At 45.0% G+C, this 19,473-nt stretch overlaps 1 protein-coding gene across 2 annotated transcripts in view; it reads right to left on the bottom strand.

Annotated features, from left to right (window-relative positions):
- Positions 1-19,473, bottom strand: part of SEC24A (SEC24 homolog A, COPII component) — a 590,503-nt gene that overhangs the window by 109,598 nt on the left and 461,432 nt on the right. Inside the window, exons 18-19 of one of the 2 annotated variants that reach the window (XR_015297552.1) lie at positions 7,642-8,948; positions 6,958-7,481 (exon numbers count right to left, since the gene is read on the bottom strand). Coding sequence is in view for 1 of the 2 variants with exons in the window: in XM_086931494.1 (XP_086787620.1) it covers positions 8,773-8,948 (176 nt within the window). In the remaining variant the exon portion in view is untranslated. Of the gene's footprint in view, positions 1-6,957; positions 7,482-7,641; positions 8,949-19,473 lie in introns of those variants that run through there. The other variant, XM_086931494.1, reaches the window with a different exon arrangement.

Here is a 19,473-nt window from a genome sequence, read left to right as displayed (position 1 = left end):
TATATATATATCCACGATTTGTCTCCAAAATGACGAGGCTGCACACAGCGTGTAAAGTCCATTTAATGCCACGGATTGACTCTTCTATATATATATATATATATATATATATATATATATATATACACACACACACACACACGGATACATCAACACCCTTGTGTTACAAGGAGGACGACACTGTGTGTGAGCTCCAAAATCCTTATGGTCAGGCTACCATCATAAACGTTTCGGCTGACTCGCAGCCTTGTTCAATGATGGCGAGACGCCATTTTCAAACAGTATTTACAGACATTAGTGCATGATGTAATCATACAACAAGTGAAAAAAGACTGTTAAACCTCCGACATCCTGTTAGGGCCTAGACTACAAAAGGACTTCCTCAAAGGCAAATCAGACTGTGCCATTAATACAAACACAATTTCAGCATTTTAGAAACAAACAGGTTATAAAATATATATCACATGCTGCAATGCATAATGCTGCATCTTTCAATTGACGTAGATATAATTTGGAAACATTGGTCACATTAACCACGAGAATGACTATAAAACATGATGGCAATTAAAATGTACTAAATTCATACAACCATGTCATTGTGCGCATAAAATGTGCGGCTTAAAAGACTAATTCAATTTCGTCCATTTGGACCGAGCCTCTCACCATGATCCATACATTACAATGTATCATGCATCTTAATGATTTTTAAAAAAACTTTTCATTTTAAATTTCAGGACATGTGCAGCAGCAATATACAGTATAATCACATGCAAGAAACACACGGTGCAAAGTGGATGACAAATCAAGTTGCAGTGCGTGGGTTAAATACCCGCCCTGACATAGTATGCAACCGAAGATGCTAAAAACGCTGCATATCCCCAATACAGTAAACTAGAAACAATGATACATGAATCAAATAAAAACTTGGTAGCGATTGACAGAGCAGTGCATCACATACATCCCCAAATAACAAACCGACTTAACCCTGTCCCTCCCTCCCTCTGGATGGCTCTATAATGTACTTGGTAGCAAGTTGACAAGGCCGTGCCCTAAGGCTACTCTTATTGAGTGTGGCTAGGCGCTGTCCTAGAATTACAGAGGTTATCACAACTACCAACAAATTGCTTTGATAACCCAGGCCTCTCTGCTGAGGCCAGTCAGGCATCTACGCCCCCAAACCGATTCGCCTGTGCTAGCTGGCGGTGTCGGAGTAATCTGGGTGTCTGTTGTCGCCTACCGCCCATGAGTCAGAGGTCCACGCCCATGGGAGAGCGTCTGCTTCTTAACCCATCTGCCCAGAGTGTGCAATTTTCCAGTAGTATCCCCTATATCTCCAGGTCTCAGTCAGCATTCTCATCTGTACGAACTAAGCACAGACGCCTCTTCTCTCCTACTCCCCATTTGTGCATATCTGCTGTCCGTTTGGGTAGTCTAGAGGGTACAGGATGCGCCCAATGGATTGAAATGCGATGCTTAGCAAACACTAGTCCCAAGTTCGCTAATTCATATTGCATTCTTGTCCTAGCCTTTGGGACCGGGAGAACCCTAAAGAGACAATGCTTGATCTTTGCCTCTACCTGAAGTCCTGTGGTCTCCTGAAGTGTCTCCAACACTCCCAACCAGGAAGGTTGGAGTAGAGGGCAGTCCTAAATAATATGGATAAACTTCTCCGGCTCGATGCTGCATCGCGGATACCCCGGCGAACGCAACACACTGAACCGTGCTAATCTGTAGGGGGCCAGGTACGTGCCGTGTAAGTAGTGAAATTGTATAAGTTTGAAGCAAGCATTACTGAAAACCTGTGCAAACGCTCGCTTCCATTCCTCCTCAGTGACAGGCACCGGCAGGTCTGCCAGAATCTTCCCCAGGAGCCAGACTGCATCCAGAAACCTTTTCCCCCAGTACGTCTGCGTGCTGGCAGAGTGCGTCGAGAGACTCCGCAGCGACGTTGCCCCCGGATGTGAATTGAGCGAAGTCCATATAACTACTCCGCCGGCGTGCGGACATCAGTTTCTTGGTGACTATAGTCTGCGTTCAAACCGTGGAGCCACATACCGAAACTGGGTATTGAAAGATTGTGCCAAGACAATAGACACCACGTGTCATGTATCTGTGGAATGCAAAGGAAAGAAGAAAACAGACAAGAATGCAGGAAGTCCAAAAAGACTCAAGGCAGAAAGCAGACAAAGCAATGTCCTTCTGCCCCTCCAAGAAACAGACATAACCACCAGGGTACGACAGACTGAGTGGAGGAGAATTCAGAAATGCAGCAGGAACGAACCAGAAACACAACCAGTATATCCCCAGGAAAGATATCTTATGAGCCTACAACACAATAAGAATGTCTATAAACAGGACATCCCAAACACAGACAATATAAATGAAGAAGAAAGAACAAATAGTTTGTAGTGCGGGGAGAATGGGACATGCGTAAGGAATCTAATCTTAGATATGGTCTCTACCAGCTACACCGTTACCGAAGGTAAGTAACTTGCTCATCTGATAGACATCTAGCCGCAGACTCCTTACTTAAAATCAGATGTTTAAGTAATATGAACCCAGTCAGAAAACAAAAGACCGGGGGGAGAAGGACTACTGAGGAGAATATCATACTAAGTCAAAAGTCCAACAAAGTAACTTAATCACAAGCCCCGAAAAGGGACCGGATGTCGAAGAATTGTACATCGAAAACCATGCGAACAGAATGCCTGTTGGCCTGTCACAGCAAGCCAACTGAAATGCAACAGGGAAAAGCAAGACGTTTCAACCTCAACAGCATCTAACACAGATATATCAGGTGACCACAACTGAAACAACCACAGGTAGACAAGATAACACCCACAGTGTTAAGGGAAATTATCCATGGCAAGAAAAAATGACAGTAATGGACCTAATAAGGCAGTGATGGCGATCATAGGGTGAATCTAGGACACTGAAAAGGATATGTGTAACACAGAACCTCTGAAAAGCTACTGAACAATCTCCTAATATCACGGAGTAATCATGATGGAGAACAATTGCAATAACCATAAGCAAGAAGTGGCCATAAATATAATAAAGAGTTATAGACAATTCCTTGAACTGTCCATATTTCTGGAACTCTACAGACATAGGATCTTACTAAGATACACAAAGGGTATCTAGCTATACCCGTATATCCCCTTGGACACAAAGGGAAGAGTGCAAGAGAATGCTACTCCACCTAAAGGGAAGATATACCAACAATATGAAAGAATGGCAGGTATAATGACAACATAGCAATGGAGTAGTGCAGTGTATTGAAAACAACTATGTCCGCCACGAAGGGGAGAGAAGGGTGCATGTACCAACCATAAAAGTAGGTAATATAATAAGGAAAAGGGATACAACCGAAGGAAACCCGCATAGCACAATGCAGTGCCGGACCTCAAGTGCAGTCTAACTTGATCACAAATGTTGCGTATAGAACCGACCAGATGACATCGAAAATTGTCTACACACCTCAGAAGGAATAAATTAATTTGTAGAAATGAATCCGTAAGGAAGTAAGTAGCAGGTATGTAATACAAGGTAGCCAAAAGAGATACCTAACCTTACCATATATAGGCAAATAGGGACCATAACAAAATAATTAAGTCCCAACTATCTGCAATAGAGGATGGAAAAGAAAGGGATCGTCCCCTGAAGGATGAGAGCCTGAATAAAAAAAAGAGAAGAGGAAGACGTAACCAGCGATAGAACCAGGAGGCTAGCGCCTCGAACGCTGATGGACAATGGACCTTCATAGCCAGAAAAAATTCATAATAGAGGAATTAACGCTCTTGAAAGGGGAAGGAAAGCCTAGCAACGCAGAACGTCACACCACTCCTAGGCGAAAGCACGTAAAAAGCAGTCACCGTATAGGATAATGGTGATGAAACCAGCATAGCCACATAGAAATCCCAATAGAGGAACTAATGCTCCTGAAAAGGGAGCGGGAAAAATAACGCATAGCGTTGTTTCACTCTAAAGGCAGAAGTGCATGCAAAGGTAGTGTAAGGTTACAGTCCGGCATGTGGCAACCAGGATAATGGAACGAAGAACCACAACTAAAGGGTGTTCTGATCTATAATGTGGAGCCCCCAGTATCAGGAGGACTCATCGGAGCCCGATAGGCAGTAGTTTATGTGCCATCTACAAGAGGCAAAGATGCCGCCTACAAAGGGGTAGATGGCCTCATTAGGCCATCTGAGAAGAAAGGCCAGTATCCACAGAGGTACAACGTCAACCGTTTGGATAAAGTGTGATGAAAGAGCCCAGAATCACCACCTCAGAAAAGCCCAAAAGGCTAAATACATGAAGATATATTTGAATACGTCAAGCAATGGACAGTTATCCATATGATATAATTACAAACAAACAATATCCATACCTATATGTAATACACATCTGAAGAAGCTGAGTAAACAACATACATCACACGCCTACGCAAGGTGAAGAAATCATGGAGCGATACAGGAATAGACATGCATATACAAAAGGTATATGGATAGAAACAAACTCTTGATGAAAGCTTACTATTGATACCCCACACAGGGTATAGTACAACTCAACAAGCTTTAAGAAAACCCTTATGAATAAAGCAGCTAAACCTGCTGCACAAAGTACAAGGCCAATTCTGCACCTAACAGAGAAAGAAATATGTCACTAATCATGTTCCTTAAGGGGGTGCAGGATAACAAAGCCATTGTGTTACCTCGAAAAGGTGTTGGGGACACCTAACTAAAATATTCTGAACTCCGATTTGTGTCATACCGCCGTGAAGACAAACAAAAAATATAACTACTAACCTATGAGGTTGATTTATCAGGTCGGTTAGCCTTGAACCGAAGTAGACTTAAATCAGCCTGCTCTACAAAGAGATAAATACTATCAAAAGGCATATCTTTCCTGTGCAGCGCCACAGCCTGAGCCATACCTCTACCGACAGAATCGGTGGGGTCCATACTACAGCGAATAACAAACTTGGCGGCTTCCCGACCATCCTGTAATGCTTGGAGGAGCTCCTATTTAGCTTCCTCCAACACTGAGGCAAAGCGCTGTGTGACAGAGTCCCATAGAGCATGAGACATTCTGCCTAAAACACAGCCATTACGTAAAGATCGTAAGGCTGCACTGGCAGAAGAGAAGAGACCCCGACCACAATTATCTAGTCAATCTGGCATCCTTGCCAGAAGGAACCACCTGAAGGACAGAAGAGTCTGCTGACACCGTAGCAGCCTGTTTCACCAAACCTCCAGTAGCGGGATGGCGTAACAGGCAGGGGGGAGGGATCTACTGGGGCAGGGCAATGCCTGTGGCCCACTGCCCGGTCACCAGGTTGACTCATGACGGGTTGTGCCCAAGTCCCCAACAGTATGTAGAAGAGGGACGCATTGTAGGGGAGTAACAGGACCACTCATGTCTCACCTTGGTGGAGAACCTGCATCAGTGGGGTGTGTGGTTAGTAGTACAGAATAAAAATTGGCAATGCAAAATTGAAGCTGCTCTTCTCAAAACCTCCGACAATGAGGAACTTCCCTCTGTTGCAATGCCTGGAGGAGAGAGTAAGTCTGAGGCTGGGGAAGACTGCAGCCCGTTAGCATCCCCCAGATCAGTGAGCCAGTTTTCTTCCAAGGGTGGTGGCGCAAGAGCACTGAGTGCAGTCTGCCCCACACCCTCCTCTCCAACTGCATAATGAGGATTTCCCACAGGGAACCCAAATAGAGGTTGAATATAATCCTAAGTAGATGGATCTACAATGAGTGGTGCAGCCGACACCTTCCGGCACCCTTGTGACTCAATGTCGGAAATATCAATGAGGTCCGCATGGAGTGGCACTGCTGACGTCGCAGACGGGAGAGGCACAGACGCCGAATCCCCCAACAGATTCAGAGGATCCCACTGTGGCCGAGGCTAAAGCAGTCAGCAAAGAGATAGCTGGGTTCTACCCACATCTTTGGGGTTATAAACCACACCAAAGGGAGTCGAGGGAGCGAACACCCGGTGAAGAAAAAAAATATTCTTTCATCTGCTCCAAGATTTCTCTGGCTCCAGGATATTCAGGGAGGCACGGAGTTGCTTGAGAGGCCTCTGTGACCGAAAGGTGTGGGACGACGCCCAACATACATTGGGAACGCTGGGTCTTCGGCGCCTTGTGGGAGGTTGATGGCTCCTCACGAGAGACTCCTCGACCTTTTTCCAGACATTGTGGAAGACTAATAACGCTGTGATTCATCTGGCACTCGTGCTGCAAGGAGTTTCATGCGGAGTTCCTTCAACGCCTTCGGCCAGAGATGCTGACAGGAGCCGCAGTCTGCGGAGTCGTGGGGTTCACCCAGACACCACAAGCTGACAGTATATGAATCTCTGATCAACATCTGCCTCTCACAAGAATGACCGGCTTTAAACCCAAAAGACATTGCGTTGGCATACTGTTCAACAAAAAGATAGAGGAAGGGCCCAATAACGGCCCGAATTCTGCTCCAGATCCATGTTGTAAGCACGGAAAATAAGGAACTGGTACTGGCGAGTCGGTGGAGGGGTTATTTGGGCTCCACTGACGTCACATCTGGGGACGATGTCACTGCAGAGATGCTAGACGTCTTCTGCCAGCGTGCCGACGTACTGGAGAAAAAAGTGTCTGGATCCAGACTGGCGCATGGGGAGGATTCTAAGTAAGGAGTCTACAGATAGATGTCTCTATCAGATATATATATATATATATATATTTTTACTTTAATATTTTTCTGATCTTTTGTTGGGAGTTAGCCTCGAAGAGGAAGCCTTAACATATCAATTTTTTGTTTAAGAAATCCTTTTCTGGTAGGAATTCAGGAGGTGCCACTGTTGTATGTTCCATTAAATAAAAAAAAAAAAGAGAAACTCAGTACATTCTACTAGCATTCACATTTTCAAAAGAACAGAGCAAATGTGTTCCAAAAAGGTAAATTATTTATCTTTTTTCTTCTTTTTTTGGTATATAAATATGTACAATGGGAGTGCTGATAACCCATTCAGTTGGTACTGTTATGATTTCCCCGGAACACACATTCCTGATTCAGCATAATTACGTTTAAAATATATTTAACACAAAGGTTGAATTATCTTCTGATCTGTGGTTGAGGTGCACCAGACAATAACTGAAACCTCAAAAAGCTAGGGTGTGGGTCTTTGGACTTTCACCTAACACCAGTGAGAAGTTACACTTGCACCATGAGCCAAACTAGCAAAGAAATTATTTCACAAATCATAAGTGTTGAAGTAAATTTACTGCAACAGTGATTCTTAATCTGTGGTCCAGAAACCCATGGTGGTCCGCAAAGAGTAGTCAGGTGGCCCTGACTGCGTAGAAAACGTAATATAATATTAACACCATGATAAAGTGTAGGTAAATAAAGAAGCAAAATATAAAGATGGAAATGTTAAAACGTCCTGCAAATTTGAAGGAATTTGAAATTGGAGCCTAATGTGTTTTTTGATTCCTTACTAATTGCAGTTCATGTATATGCGTTTGCATTGTTTAGCCTCAGTTTTGGGGCTGCATTGATGTGAGAAAAATGATATATGTACATACATATATGTGGAGCGAGATATATGTGTTTTATACATATATATTTTTATATTGTTTCCGGGGTCCCGCACATGGGCGGGAATATTCAGTGCTTATGACTATTGATGAGGATCCCCTGGAAGAGAATTGAATTTACAAAAGCTCCAACCTTGCACATAAACATTGAAATGTTGATTTGTTTTTATATTTGTTTGTGAATTAAATAAAATGTCATCATTTGTGTATTTTGTGAAAGCTTATTTCTGTATTTTTGTGGTTCAAAAAATTAAAAATTCTTCCTCAGCTTCTAGTAATAACTTGGTGGGAGCCCCCGGATTCCAAAAATGATTCAGAGTGGGTCCCCGGGTTCAAGTAATGATTAAGCTGGGGTCCATAGAACTTAAAAGGTTAAGAGACACTGTACTAAAAGATTACAGTAACTGGTCAATGGCCTTTGAAGGGAACACTGCCTTTAATTTAACTGAATGCTTCTAAAAATTCCTATTAGACGAATGTGCAAGCACATATTACAATGGCCATATTTAGTATTCATGGCCATGCCCTCAGTACAGGAAGAGCAGAGCTGATATAACTTAATGACAGTTTGGGAAAACAGTGCAAAAAAGAAAGCTAAAAAACTATATAGGCAATTACAAACAACTTACAAAACTCTGAGTGTCTCTGAAAGGGGTAGGGTGAATTCTAGTAGCATAATGCACAATAATTGCCTGCCCCTGTAGAATGTGGTGAGAGGCACAACACGCTTACATTTCACTTATTTTCATAGTCTCTGGCTTAATGATGCGTAGGCCTGTGCAGCAGAGGGGTGTATTACACCCTCTAGAGTTTTAAAATTGCAAAAACATTAAATTATGGGAATTAATTATGAGTTACTTGTTGGAGAGGCCATGATCATATAAAACATCCATTGATGAGAGACCATAAATTCACCGCCTAGAACATCTTCAGTAAAGAAATCTATATTAATAAGAAGCAGGAAGCCTGATCTGTGGTGGTACGAAAGGAATTATACGGATGAAAAAACAGTTGAAAAGGTCTGCATAAAAGTGAAGACTTTTTATATCTGATTAGCATGATGACATTTATAACTTACATTAAAACATTGGAATTACTGTGACTACAGGATTGTGAGGTAACTGGGAAGAACGCTTAATACATGAGAACCTGCCAGACATCACCTAGAGAGTTAAACATGTTCTTACCTGTTTCAACAGTGCCAATACAAAAAGAGGGAACAGTCGCAGAGAGTAAGGAGCTATTAGACCAGGCTGTTGAATAGTCAGGACAGCTGTGCGATAGGCAGAAAGGGAATCTACTGCAGCGTTGACTAAGGCATCTCGAGCATCGCTTAAGCTGGCTGTGATAGTCCGATCAACAGCTACAACGAAAAGATTAATGCATCAAAGAAGCTGCAAAACAGTATTCACTAATATAATAATCACGTTTATGTTTGTTGGAAATAATCACCACCAATAAACAGTACACCAATATAATATCACAGGAGAACGTGTGAATGTGTGTGGCAGAGACTAACTTGGCTAATAACAGCATTCTTGGTTGTCAAACATGCAAAAAAAGTCTATTAGGCCATCATTGAAGGCCCCATGGGGGTGCTTGTGCAGGGACCACAATTTACTGTGTCCATCGTAACGAGGGCAATTGATTTATTTATTTTTATCTGAAATTTCATTCAGATGCTTGCTTTCATAGAAGTAAACTACAGGGTTTACGCCAAACTTTGCTTTTGTGGATTTTGGTGTTAAATCAGTTCATCAAAATGAAAAACATTAAAAAGTAGTGATATCTGGGCATATTCTTAAAAATCCAAATAAAAATGGCTTATGGTTTTGAGTTTCACAAACCACGTAATATTATATGTAAATCAAAACAAGATAAATCTTATATATACTTTGACTGTTAAGTTGGCAAACCGATTTGAGAACTGGGTTGCAAACTGGTTTAGGTAATGCAAATTCAAACTAAAAGACAATCTGACTGGTTCGGATGTATCTTCTGCCATAATCTGTACTATTTCCATTCAGCACTTTTAGCTGTAATGTAGAAAACAATACCAATGTGACATAAAAAAGGAAATGCTGGGAAATGAGCAATTAGTTGTGTGGCCTGAGCAAGTAATGAGTGCAGATTGACCCTCCACTAAGAGCCTCTCCATTGCAGTGCTTAACTCTTTCAGAATAGCACACCAGTTCCAGGCCTACTCAAAGGAGGTGATGTGGGTTAGTTATTCCCATTCGCTGACACAGTCATAACACTCAATAAATGATCGTCCAGTCTGTGGTTTTTTTGTACTGAAGAAGGAAAAGTACATGTATTTCACACACACACACACACACACACACACTATGCAATACAGTGCAGTAATTTACAAATATACGTAAGGTTGGTGGACATACCTTTGATGACATTGTGTAATCACCTTTGACCCCTGAAGGGTCATACAAACACATCAAGTAGGTATATTTACTTGGTCAAATGTTAATCAACAAACCACATGTCAAAACATCATTTAAAGAGTAAATGCAATAATGACAAATAACCATGTGTGATTGCACTTATTAATGTTAATAAAGCATATGTACTTTGATCAATAGTCAGTCAAAAGTATCAATATAGCATTTACAATATGAACTTCCCATAGGTGTAGGAAGCTGGCTCTGTGTATACTATACCAAAGTGAGGTATAGGATTTTTAGTAAATCTACAGGTACGTTACTTTTGAGATTACTTTTCTTACACAGTGCAGTATGCCAGGATACTGCACTGGGACATTCCCTGAAAACAGGTAAGTAAAAGTGTTTTTGTTAGTTAGTACAATTTTAAATAATTTCTTTAGGTTTTCCAACTCCAAACTTAAAAACTTTTCATAGAAAACAGTCAATGTTATCCTATGGAGGAAAATAGTGTTATCGATTTTAGGGCAAGTATTCAGTAGTGGCAGTTGAGGTTCTGGAGGTAGACTGAGGGGTCCCACAGGGTCAAGGATGCACTCAGCGGCACTAGGGTGGCCGGGTGCAGAGTGCTATGGCCCAATGTTATCCAATGGGGGATGGGGGATGGGGGCCTCTGGCTCGTGGCTGCTGGCGAGCAGGCCACAAGGTTGCGGGAGCCAAGCTCCTGGTGTTAGGGCCAGGGCACAGGGGATACAGTTGAGCACACAATGTGCACCCTTGGCGGCGGCTGGGTGCAGGGTGCTGTTTCGGCGTTGGGTGCCCTATTGTTTTCAATGGGGATGTTCGGTTTGGGCTTTTAGCTGCAGGCTCAGTCCAGCAAGACCTCCCGGAGGAACCAACAGCTGGGCAGGTAAGTTGGAGGGCTCGGGGATTTAGATGCACCTCAGGTTCTTGTCTCCAGGGCGCAGGGCAGCTGGATGCAGGGGTGTCTTGAGATAAGATTTCACTTTACAGGGCCACTTGCGGTTGGGGCAGGGGGGTCTCCATGCAGAGGCTGCAGGTGACGTCAGGGAGTTCTGGCGGGGTCAACCCACTCAGGGACCAGTGGGCCACTCGGGCCGTAAGCGACGGGTGCAGTGGTGGTTCCAGGTGGCATTGGGTTTCTTTTTCCTCAGTAGGCCCGGAGTCTTTCTTTGGTGTTTCTTCTATACAGAGCTGCTGTTCACAGGAGATATAGTCTTTGTTGAAGGCAGTCAGGCCTCCCAGAGGTTCTGGAGGTCGCTGGCTTCAAGACAAGACTATGTTTGGCGCAGGATCTCTAGAAACGGCAGACAGACCGGTAGGGCTGGGGCCAGGTCAGTTGTGCTCTCCAATCTCCTCTGCTGGGCGTCTTCTTTCTTCCTTTTTCTTCTTAGGTTGTAGAAATCTTCTTTCTTGGTTCAGGGCTGCCAACCTTAATACAATATTTACAGGTTTTTTAGGGGTTTCCGGGTCAGCAGCCAATGGGCTACTGAGCTTAGGGTGACTACACCCTTAGTGTGCTCACCTCATGTGGGGGAGTGAACACAATCACTAATCCGGATTGGGGAGTGCCTGCCATCTGCAAGATGACAGGCACTGAAGAGTAGGCTTCACCTCACCTCCCCCAACTGAGGGGTGGGGTTGGCAGAGGTGGGCACACCTTCTGGGCTGGCTAATTTTTCCTGCCCGTCTTCTGTCCGAAAAGGAGGGGAGACAGTAAGGGGGGCCGGCTCCTTATAGCAGGACAGGCTGGGGGTTGCATTACAAAGGCTGCAAGGCCTTTGAAGCTCCCCTGCCACAGGTGGCTCTTCCTGGCCTGGGGAAGATGTGAACCCCTCCGCCCAGGAAAGGCTTGGTTTCGGGACTCAAGGAGCAAAGGCTCTCGCCCCAGGGGTCCATAAACAAGTCTTGTGGTGGCGGGCTGATCTGGACCAGTCAGGGAACCCACCAATGGCAGGTCGTTTTTCAGGGGGTATCTCTAAGAGGTCCTCTGAGTACAGCTTTCATTAAATCCCATACTGGCATCAGTGCTGAGAAGTTTGATACCAAACTTCTCAGTTTTCAGTGTAGCCATTATGGGTCTGTGGAGTTTGTATACTCTTAATGGCAGTACTGCACCTACAAGGTCTAAGAATTGACTTAGACACGGTATGGGTACAGAGCACATGCACCTGTATCTTCACCACTGGTATAGTGCACCCAGCTAGAGGGGTGACTGATCTATGCAAGGGTATTGGGTTGTAGGCATGGCACACAGATGTGTGCCATGTCGACTCATCACTTTGTTCTGCACCAAGACACACAGCCTGCAAAGGCAGTGTGTGTGCAAGATACAGGGCCTCTAAGGGTGGCACAATAAGTGATGCAGCCCTTAGAGGTCTTCCCTGGTCACAGTGCCCTGGGTACCTGTGGTATAATTTACCAGTGGCTGACCTGTGGCCAGAGATGCCAATTGGGTTTGGGTTCGTTTTGGGGAAATAACACAGGGCCTGGTAACCTGATTGGCAGGGACCCAAGGCACATCAGGTCAAAGTGCATCAGTTGTCTGGCAAAAGGTCTATGTGCTTTTTATATACATTTAACCATTAGAAACGCAATTCTAAAAACAGCATTAAGAGGTCATCACATGTTGATCACATATTTAACCAGAGACTTAGCCCCAGAAGGGGTTGTACAACATGTACCTTTCCTTCGACACCTTTAATCCACAACAACTGCAGCCACAGACTTAGTTCCTAGATTGCACTGCACTACCAGCTGTAATGCTCATGCTCAAGCATGGGGAGTGTTTGAAGCAACGATGAAGCCTGGGATGGTCTTCATTTCTGTGACCCTTACATCCAACTTAGGTCAGTACTTGTGAAAATCTCCTGTGGGGAGGGGTAATCGGGGGTGCTGTCACCACAGCAGCAGAAATAGTGTCAGTTAATTTCAGCCCAGCAGGGTATTACAGGGCGCTACTTTGGAAGCTTGAATAATTGTTGAGCTTCCTTTTTCTTTTTTCCGCCATTTCTTCTTGGGGGTGACCAGTTCCATCCGGGCACTCCATTGCCTCTAGACATCGGGGGCCGACGAGGGAGCCCCACTCCTTGTAGCCCTACCCGCTCTCAGCACAAGCACCACTCATCTGTGCTGCTGCAGGTGCCGGATCCTGCGGCAGGGCAGGGCTAATAGTGGCAGACACCTGCTCCCCTCTCGGAAACACGGGGAGCGGGCGGGCCGGCAATCACAAGTGCTGGGGCTAAGGGATGGGGTCCTTGGACCTTCCTCCAGTTACAGGAGGGAGGAGGGCGGCGAATCAATAGCACTCAAACAATTTCTTCTTTGGTTGGGATTCCCAGGCCTCCAAGACTCCACACAGCCACTCCCAGAGATACAAATTAAAAGGATTCCTTGCGGCGATACTCAAGGCATGTTTCACCCCAGGGAATTTGCCTCCCCTGCAGTGGAACGCCACTCGCTGGGGGATAGGATGGTGGGTGTCAAAGGTCAATTCTGCTCCAACAGATATCTCATGCGCTGCTGGGTCGCTTTGCATGTTTTTTAGATAATTTTGCTGTTGGTAGCAATCACTAGCTACCTGGGGCACTTTCATGAGGCCTCCTGGCGATCTTTGCAGAAAGCTGGTTACACTGGCTCCCTGCGCCAGCCTTTGCCCTTGGCTTCCTCTTCAGATTCCCTCCTCAGTGCAGAAGCACAGTCTTTCCCTCAACTGGTCCTCTGAGGATTTAAGGGGGCCAGCTTCCCTGGTCTTCTTGAGAGCCCCACTGGACTTGGGGTCAACTAGGGTTTTGGGGGCAACTAAAATTAGAGTCCTTAGCCCAGATGCGTATCAGGGAGTTTTTCCTTTGACCATGGTTGCCGCCTCCAGTCCCAGCGTCCAATTGATAAAAAAAAAAAACAGGTGAGATCTCCCTCTTAGCAAGAACTTTTAATTGGGGGCAGAAGGTTCTGGAAGCAAGGCACCCCCTAACCTATCCAGGGGTGCAACATGACCCCTCTGTCCTAGTCCCAACCCTCCTGCACTGCGTGCTTGGACATTTCAAAATAGTATCCCCCAGGAGTCACTAGTCACATCTGCTCTGGGGGCCCTAGCTCCACCCCTCGCTGACATCACTGCCAATGTCTGAGTTTGTTCCAGAGGTCTGGCCTCCCATCCTTGGTCAGTGGGTTGACCCATCCCTGGTACAGTGTGACAGCTGATTGATTGATGCAGATCCTTCATCCCCCACCCCTTTCCTCATCCTCAGGAGCTGAGTGAAGCACTTTTAATTGCTCCCATTGTATAGGGTGGTCCTTATTCCTGCTGCTGGAAAGAAATGTAACTAACTTGGTACAACAGGGTTACAAAAGGAGTGGGCTCTGGTCCTGAGATGAGTATCCTGAAAGACCCATAAGCTGTACAGATATCTTTTTGGAACTTCAAAATGGATTTTCGTGCACAGGTTACACCCCAATTCGATATGTCACTGGTCTCTGTAGGCCAAAACGGAGCGAAACTACACTCCAAGGCTTCCCCATAGGTGTATAATGGAGTGGCACTGCAGACCAGACAGTAAACCACACTGACTTTCCCTATGAGTGTACACTAACTTAATGAGACCTATCCCAGGTCAATATCCAACCCTGTAGGGCCCCTCTGTGCCGGGCTACAAGTGTGTATTTATTGTGCTGAGCACGACAGGAGTCTCCCATGTGTGCATACCTGTAACCAGCCAAGTGCCCCTTACCCTTGCTGTGTTGCAGATGCTTTATCTTAAAAGGCAGGACACTGATGGTAAACACAGGCCATTTGCCGTGAGTTTACCATCTGTGAGACGATGGTTGTGAGGCTCACTCGTAGTAACAAGGTCAGCAACCAAGTGATCAAAAACAGACAAATCCACGTGGATTTGATGGGCCAAATCCATCCCTTACGCTCCCTTTACAATCTGCGTGTAATTTATAACATATAAGCAAGTTGTTTATCACTCATCCAAATATTATCAATTGTAATCATGAAAGCAGATCTATAAACTAATAACCTTTCAAAGCATTCCTGACCTGGAGTGAAAGGAATATGCTACTTACCAGTATGCATCTGTTCTTGGCATGTAGGGCTGCTGACATTTATATCTGTGCATAGATCGCCGCCTAGTGTTGGGTCCGGATGATTGCACCTTGTTGTCCTGGAAGAGTCTTCGAAGTATCACGAGATAGGTGACTCCCCCCCGGACTACAGTGCACATGGGCATCTTCTACATCCTCAGATTGTTTTTCAACATTGTTGCAGAGATGGAGTATAGCAAAGTAAGAGATGGCCATGCAAAAGTTAATATTGAAAGATAGAATACTGCAGCTGCAACAAGCACCGGGGAGGAGGGTGGGCGATATGAATGTCAGCAGCCCTACATGCCAAGAACAGATGCATACTGGTCAGTAGCATATTCTGTTCGAGGCATGTGGGCTGCTGAATTCATATCTGTGCATAGACTGTATAGCAGTGTCTCCTCTAGCAGTGGTCACCTGTGCCAGCTGCAGCAGTCTGAAAAAGGGTTTTAAGGACAGCCTGGCCTACAGCAGCTTGCTGCTTTGACTGCACGTCTACACAATAGTGTTTAGTGAAAGTGTTTATGGTAGACCATATTGCTGCCCTACATATATCGTCAAGGGGAATATTCCCTAAGAAAGCCATGGATGCACCCATTTTGCACATAGTGTGCTCTTGGGGGAACTTTTAGAGTGCGCTTGGCTTTTTGATAGCATATCTGAATGCATTTAACTATCCATCTGGCTAATCCTGATTTTGAGATGGGATTACCTTTATGTTGCGGTGAAAAAGCAACAAACAGTTGCTTTGTTTTTCGAAATGATTTAGTCCTGTCAACGTAATATAGCAGAGCTCTCCTTACATCTAGTGTGTGTAGGGCCCTTTCTGCTACTGATTGTGGGTTTTGGATGAAAACTGGCAATTCTATTTATTGATTGATATGGAAACTGGATATGACTTTTGGCATAAACTTAGGGTTTGTCCTAAGTACTACCCTATTTGCATGTACATGCATGAAGGGTTCTTGAATTGTTAGCACTTGAAGCTCACTTACTCTCCTGAGGGAGGTAACGGCAATCAAGAATGCCACCTTTCATGTTAGAAATTGCACTTCACATTAGTGGAGTGGTTCGAAGGGAGGACCCACAAGTCTGGTAAGTACCAAATGTAAGTTCCAGACTGGTGAAGGTGGGTGTTTTGGAGTGATTATCCTTTTAAGACCCTCCATAAAAGCCTTGATTGGTGGTACTCTAAACAGGGAAAGGTGTTGCCTGTTTTGGAGATATGCTGCAATAGCAGCAAGATGTAGCCTTATAGAAGAAGTGTATGCTAAATTGTATCTTTGAAGATGCAAGAGGTACCAGATAATGTTTTGGATGAAACCATCCAATGGATTGATTTGGTTATTGTTGCGATATATTACAAATCTTTTCCATTTAGCTGCATAGCATGCTCTAGTAGTTGGCCTTCTTGCCTCCTTGATAATGTACAGGCAATCAGGAGGTAAGTTAAGGTATCCGAACTCTAAGACCTCAGGAGCCAGATCGCTAGGTTCATCTGATTGGGATCTGGATGTTAGATTTCTCGATGGTTCCGAGTTAAAAGATGGGGCGAGAGGCGCAGTTTTTGATGGGGAACTACTGAGAGTTGCAGGAGCGTTGTGTACCATGGTTGTCTTGCCCATGTGGGAGCAACCAGGATCATCGTGAGTGACTGCTGACCTAGTTTGCGTGCCACCAACAGAATGAGTGGAGTTGGCGAAAAAGCGTACGCAAATCTGCCTGACTAGTTCAGTTCATCCATATCGCATTGCCCTGTGAATACGGATTGGGAACCTGGCGGCAAATTATTGGCATTTTGAGTTTTCGTTTGTGGCAAACAGATCTATTTCTGGGTGCCCCCATTTCTGGAAGAATGGTTGGAGAACTTGGCGGTGAATCTCCCATTCGTGTAGCTGTTGGCTGTGTCTGTTTAGCAGATCCGCTACTTGGTTGTCTTTCCCTGGCAGGTGTTCTGCTAGGAGAAAAATGTTTCTTGGAATTGTGCACCTCCATATGCTCTGTGCTAAATGGGACAGCTGTGGAGAGTGTGTCCCTCCTTGTTTCTGGATGTAGTACATGGATATCATGTCTGTCCGGATCAACACAGCCTTGTATTTTTGGAATGCTTTTAGTGCCAAAAATATTGCTAGCAACTCTAAGTGGTTGATATGCAGTTTCTTTTGTTTTACTGTCCAGAGCCCTTGGACTGTGTATTGGAGTAAGTGGGCTCCCTAGCCTATCAGTGATGCGTCCGCTGTTAGTACAAGTTGTGCAACCGGCTCTTGGAACAGTCGCCCCTTGGAAAGGTTTTGTGGGTGTCACCACTGCAGAGAGTTGTAAGCGCGACTGTCTACCAACACTAGGTCCTTCAGTTGTCCTTGAGCTTGGTTCCACTGACGTGCTAGGCATTCTTGCAGTGGACGCATTTGAAGTCGGCATGAGGGACAATGAATATGCAGGAGGCCATCATGCCTATGAGCTGCATGAACACTCGAGCTGGCAATGAGTGTTGTGGCTGAAATTTTCGAATGAGAGTTTGCATGTTGGCTATCCTGGCTGAATTTGGGTATGCCTTTGCCACTGAGGTGTCTACTGTAGCTCCCAGATATTGCTGTATGTGGGAGGGTTGTAGATGCGATTTTTGGGTAGTTTATGGAAAACTCCAGGCTGTGTAGCAGCTGGAGTGCCTGAGATGTATGGCTTGCACACTGCGTGTATGAGTTTGCTTTTATGGGCCAACCGTCCAGGTATGGAAACACTTGGATGTGTTGCCTTCTGAGGTGTGCAGCTACTACCGCTAGACATTTTGTGAATACTCAGGGCTGTGGTTACCCCGAAGGGGAGAACCTTGAACTGAAAATGTTGACCTTCCATTGTGAACCTGAGGTATTTCCTGTGAGCTGATGTATAGGTATGTGAAAATATGCGTCCTTGAGGTCTAATGTTGCTAGGTAGTCGCATTGCTGGAGTAACGGGAGTACTTGTTGTAGAGTGACCATGTGGAAGTGCTCCAAGAGTATGTATTGGTTTAACGGTCTGAGGTTCAATATTGGTCTGAGGGACGCGTCCTTTTTAGGGATAAGGAAGTATAGTGAGTATACTCCTGTCCCTTGGTGTTGAATAGGGACTGGCTCTATGGCCCCCTTTTCTAGCATGGATTTCACCTCTTGTAACAGGGTGATGTGTTCCTTGGACATAGGACGGTGTTTGGGTGGTATGTTGGGTGGAGTAGAAGTGAGTTCCAGGCAATAACCATACTGGATAATTTGTCTCACCCACCTGTGCGTGGTAATTGCGTTCCAGACTGGTAGGAATTGTTTGACTCTGCCTCCGACTGGTGTTAGATGGTCTGCAGGGAGTGTGATGAAGTCACTGTTTGGTGGCAGTGGAGGCTCTAGTGTTATTGCTGCCACGTCCTCTGCCCTTGTTATTATTTCCCCTATAACCTCCCCTGTAAGAGGCTTTGTTAAAGGAACTTTGGGTGTTGCTTTTATATGTAGAGGAAGTTTGTGAAGTGTTGCCTCGTGCAGTGCCTCTGTAGGAGGAGCGACGAAAGGAACCTCTGTGTTGTTGAAACTGCAGTGCGCCCATAGATTTCGCAGTTTCAGTATCTTTTTCATTTTTATCGAAAATGGTGTCTACTGCAGGGCCAAACAGGAAGTCTTGATTAACTGGTTAGTTGAGGATGGTGGATTGCACCTCATTCTTAAAACCAGAGATGCAAAGCCACGCGTGTCTGCGCAGTAATATGCTGGTATTAATGGATCTGGCTGCTGTGTTGGCTGCGTCAAGTGCACATTTAATTTAGGCATTGGTAATAAACTTGCCTTCTTGAATGAGGTCATTAGCCTGAGTCTTGTAAGGTTCTGGCAGGTGTTGCATTAAACCCTCAAGCTGGTCATAGTGTGCTCTATCGTAGCGAGCTAATAGAGCCTGTGTGTTTGCGATTCTCCATGAATTTGAGGCCTGTGAGGCTACTCTCTTGCCTGAGGCTTCCAATATTTTAGATTCCTTATCAGGAGGTGGAGCATCTCCTGTAGTTTGCGAGTTTGCTCTTTTGCGAGCGTTTGCTACTACCAGGGAGTCTAGAGGCAACGAATAGTTTACCTGTCGGTGTAGTTTTGCAGCTTGATGATCTTTCTGGATTCACTATGCTGTGCATTATTCCGCGGTCTTGTGGTTGGTTCCGATTCGTAGTCTTTTTTTTTTTTTGTCGTAGCCCAGGTGGGCGTCGACGTCCCACCTTTGGTGTATTTCCGGTGACGTCGGCACGTTTCCTGCGGAAGCTCCCACTCCTGGGCGCCATCTTCGGATTCTTTTTTCTCGTGTTCGTCTTGTTACCGAAGTTATGGCAATGTTCAACTAAAGTATTTTCACCCCTTTAACCTTTAAGGCTTCTTT

The sequence above is a fragment of the Lissotriton vulgaris genome, chromosome 7, assembly GCF_964263255.1.
Source record: "Lissotriton vulgaris chromosome 7, aLisVul1.2, whole genome shotgun sequence".
NCBI lineage: Eukaryota > Metazoa > Chordata > Amphibia > Caudata > Salamandridae > Lissotriton > Lissotriton vulgaris.
Note: the sequence above shows the minus strand (reverse complement) of the source record. Positions and strands in the feature narration are given on the sequence as shown.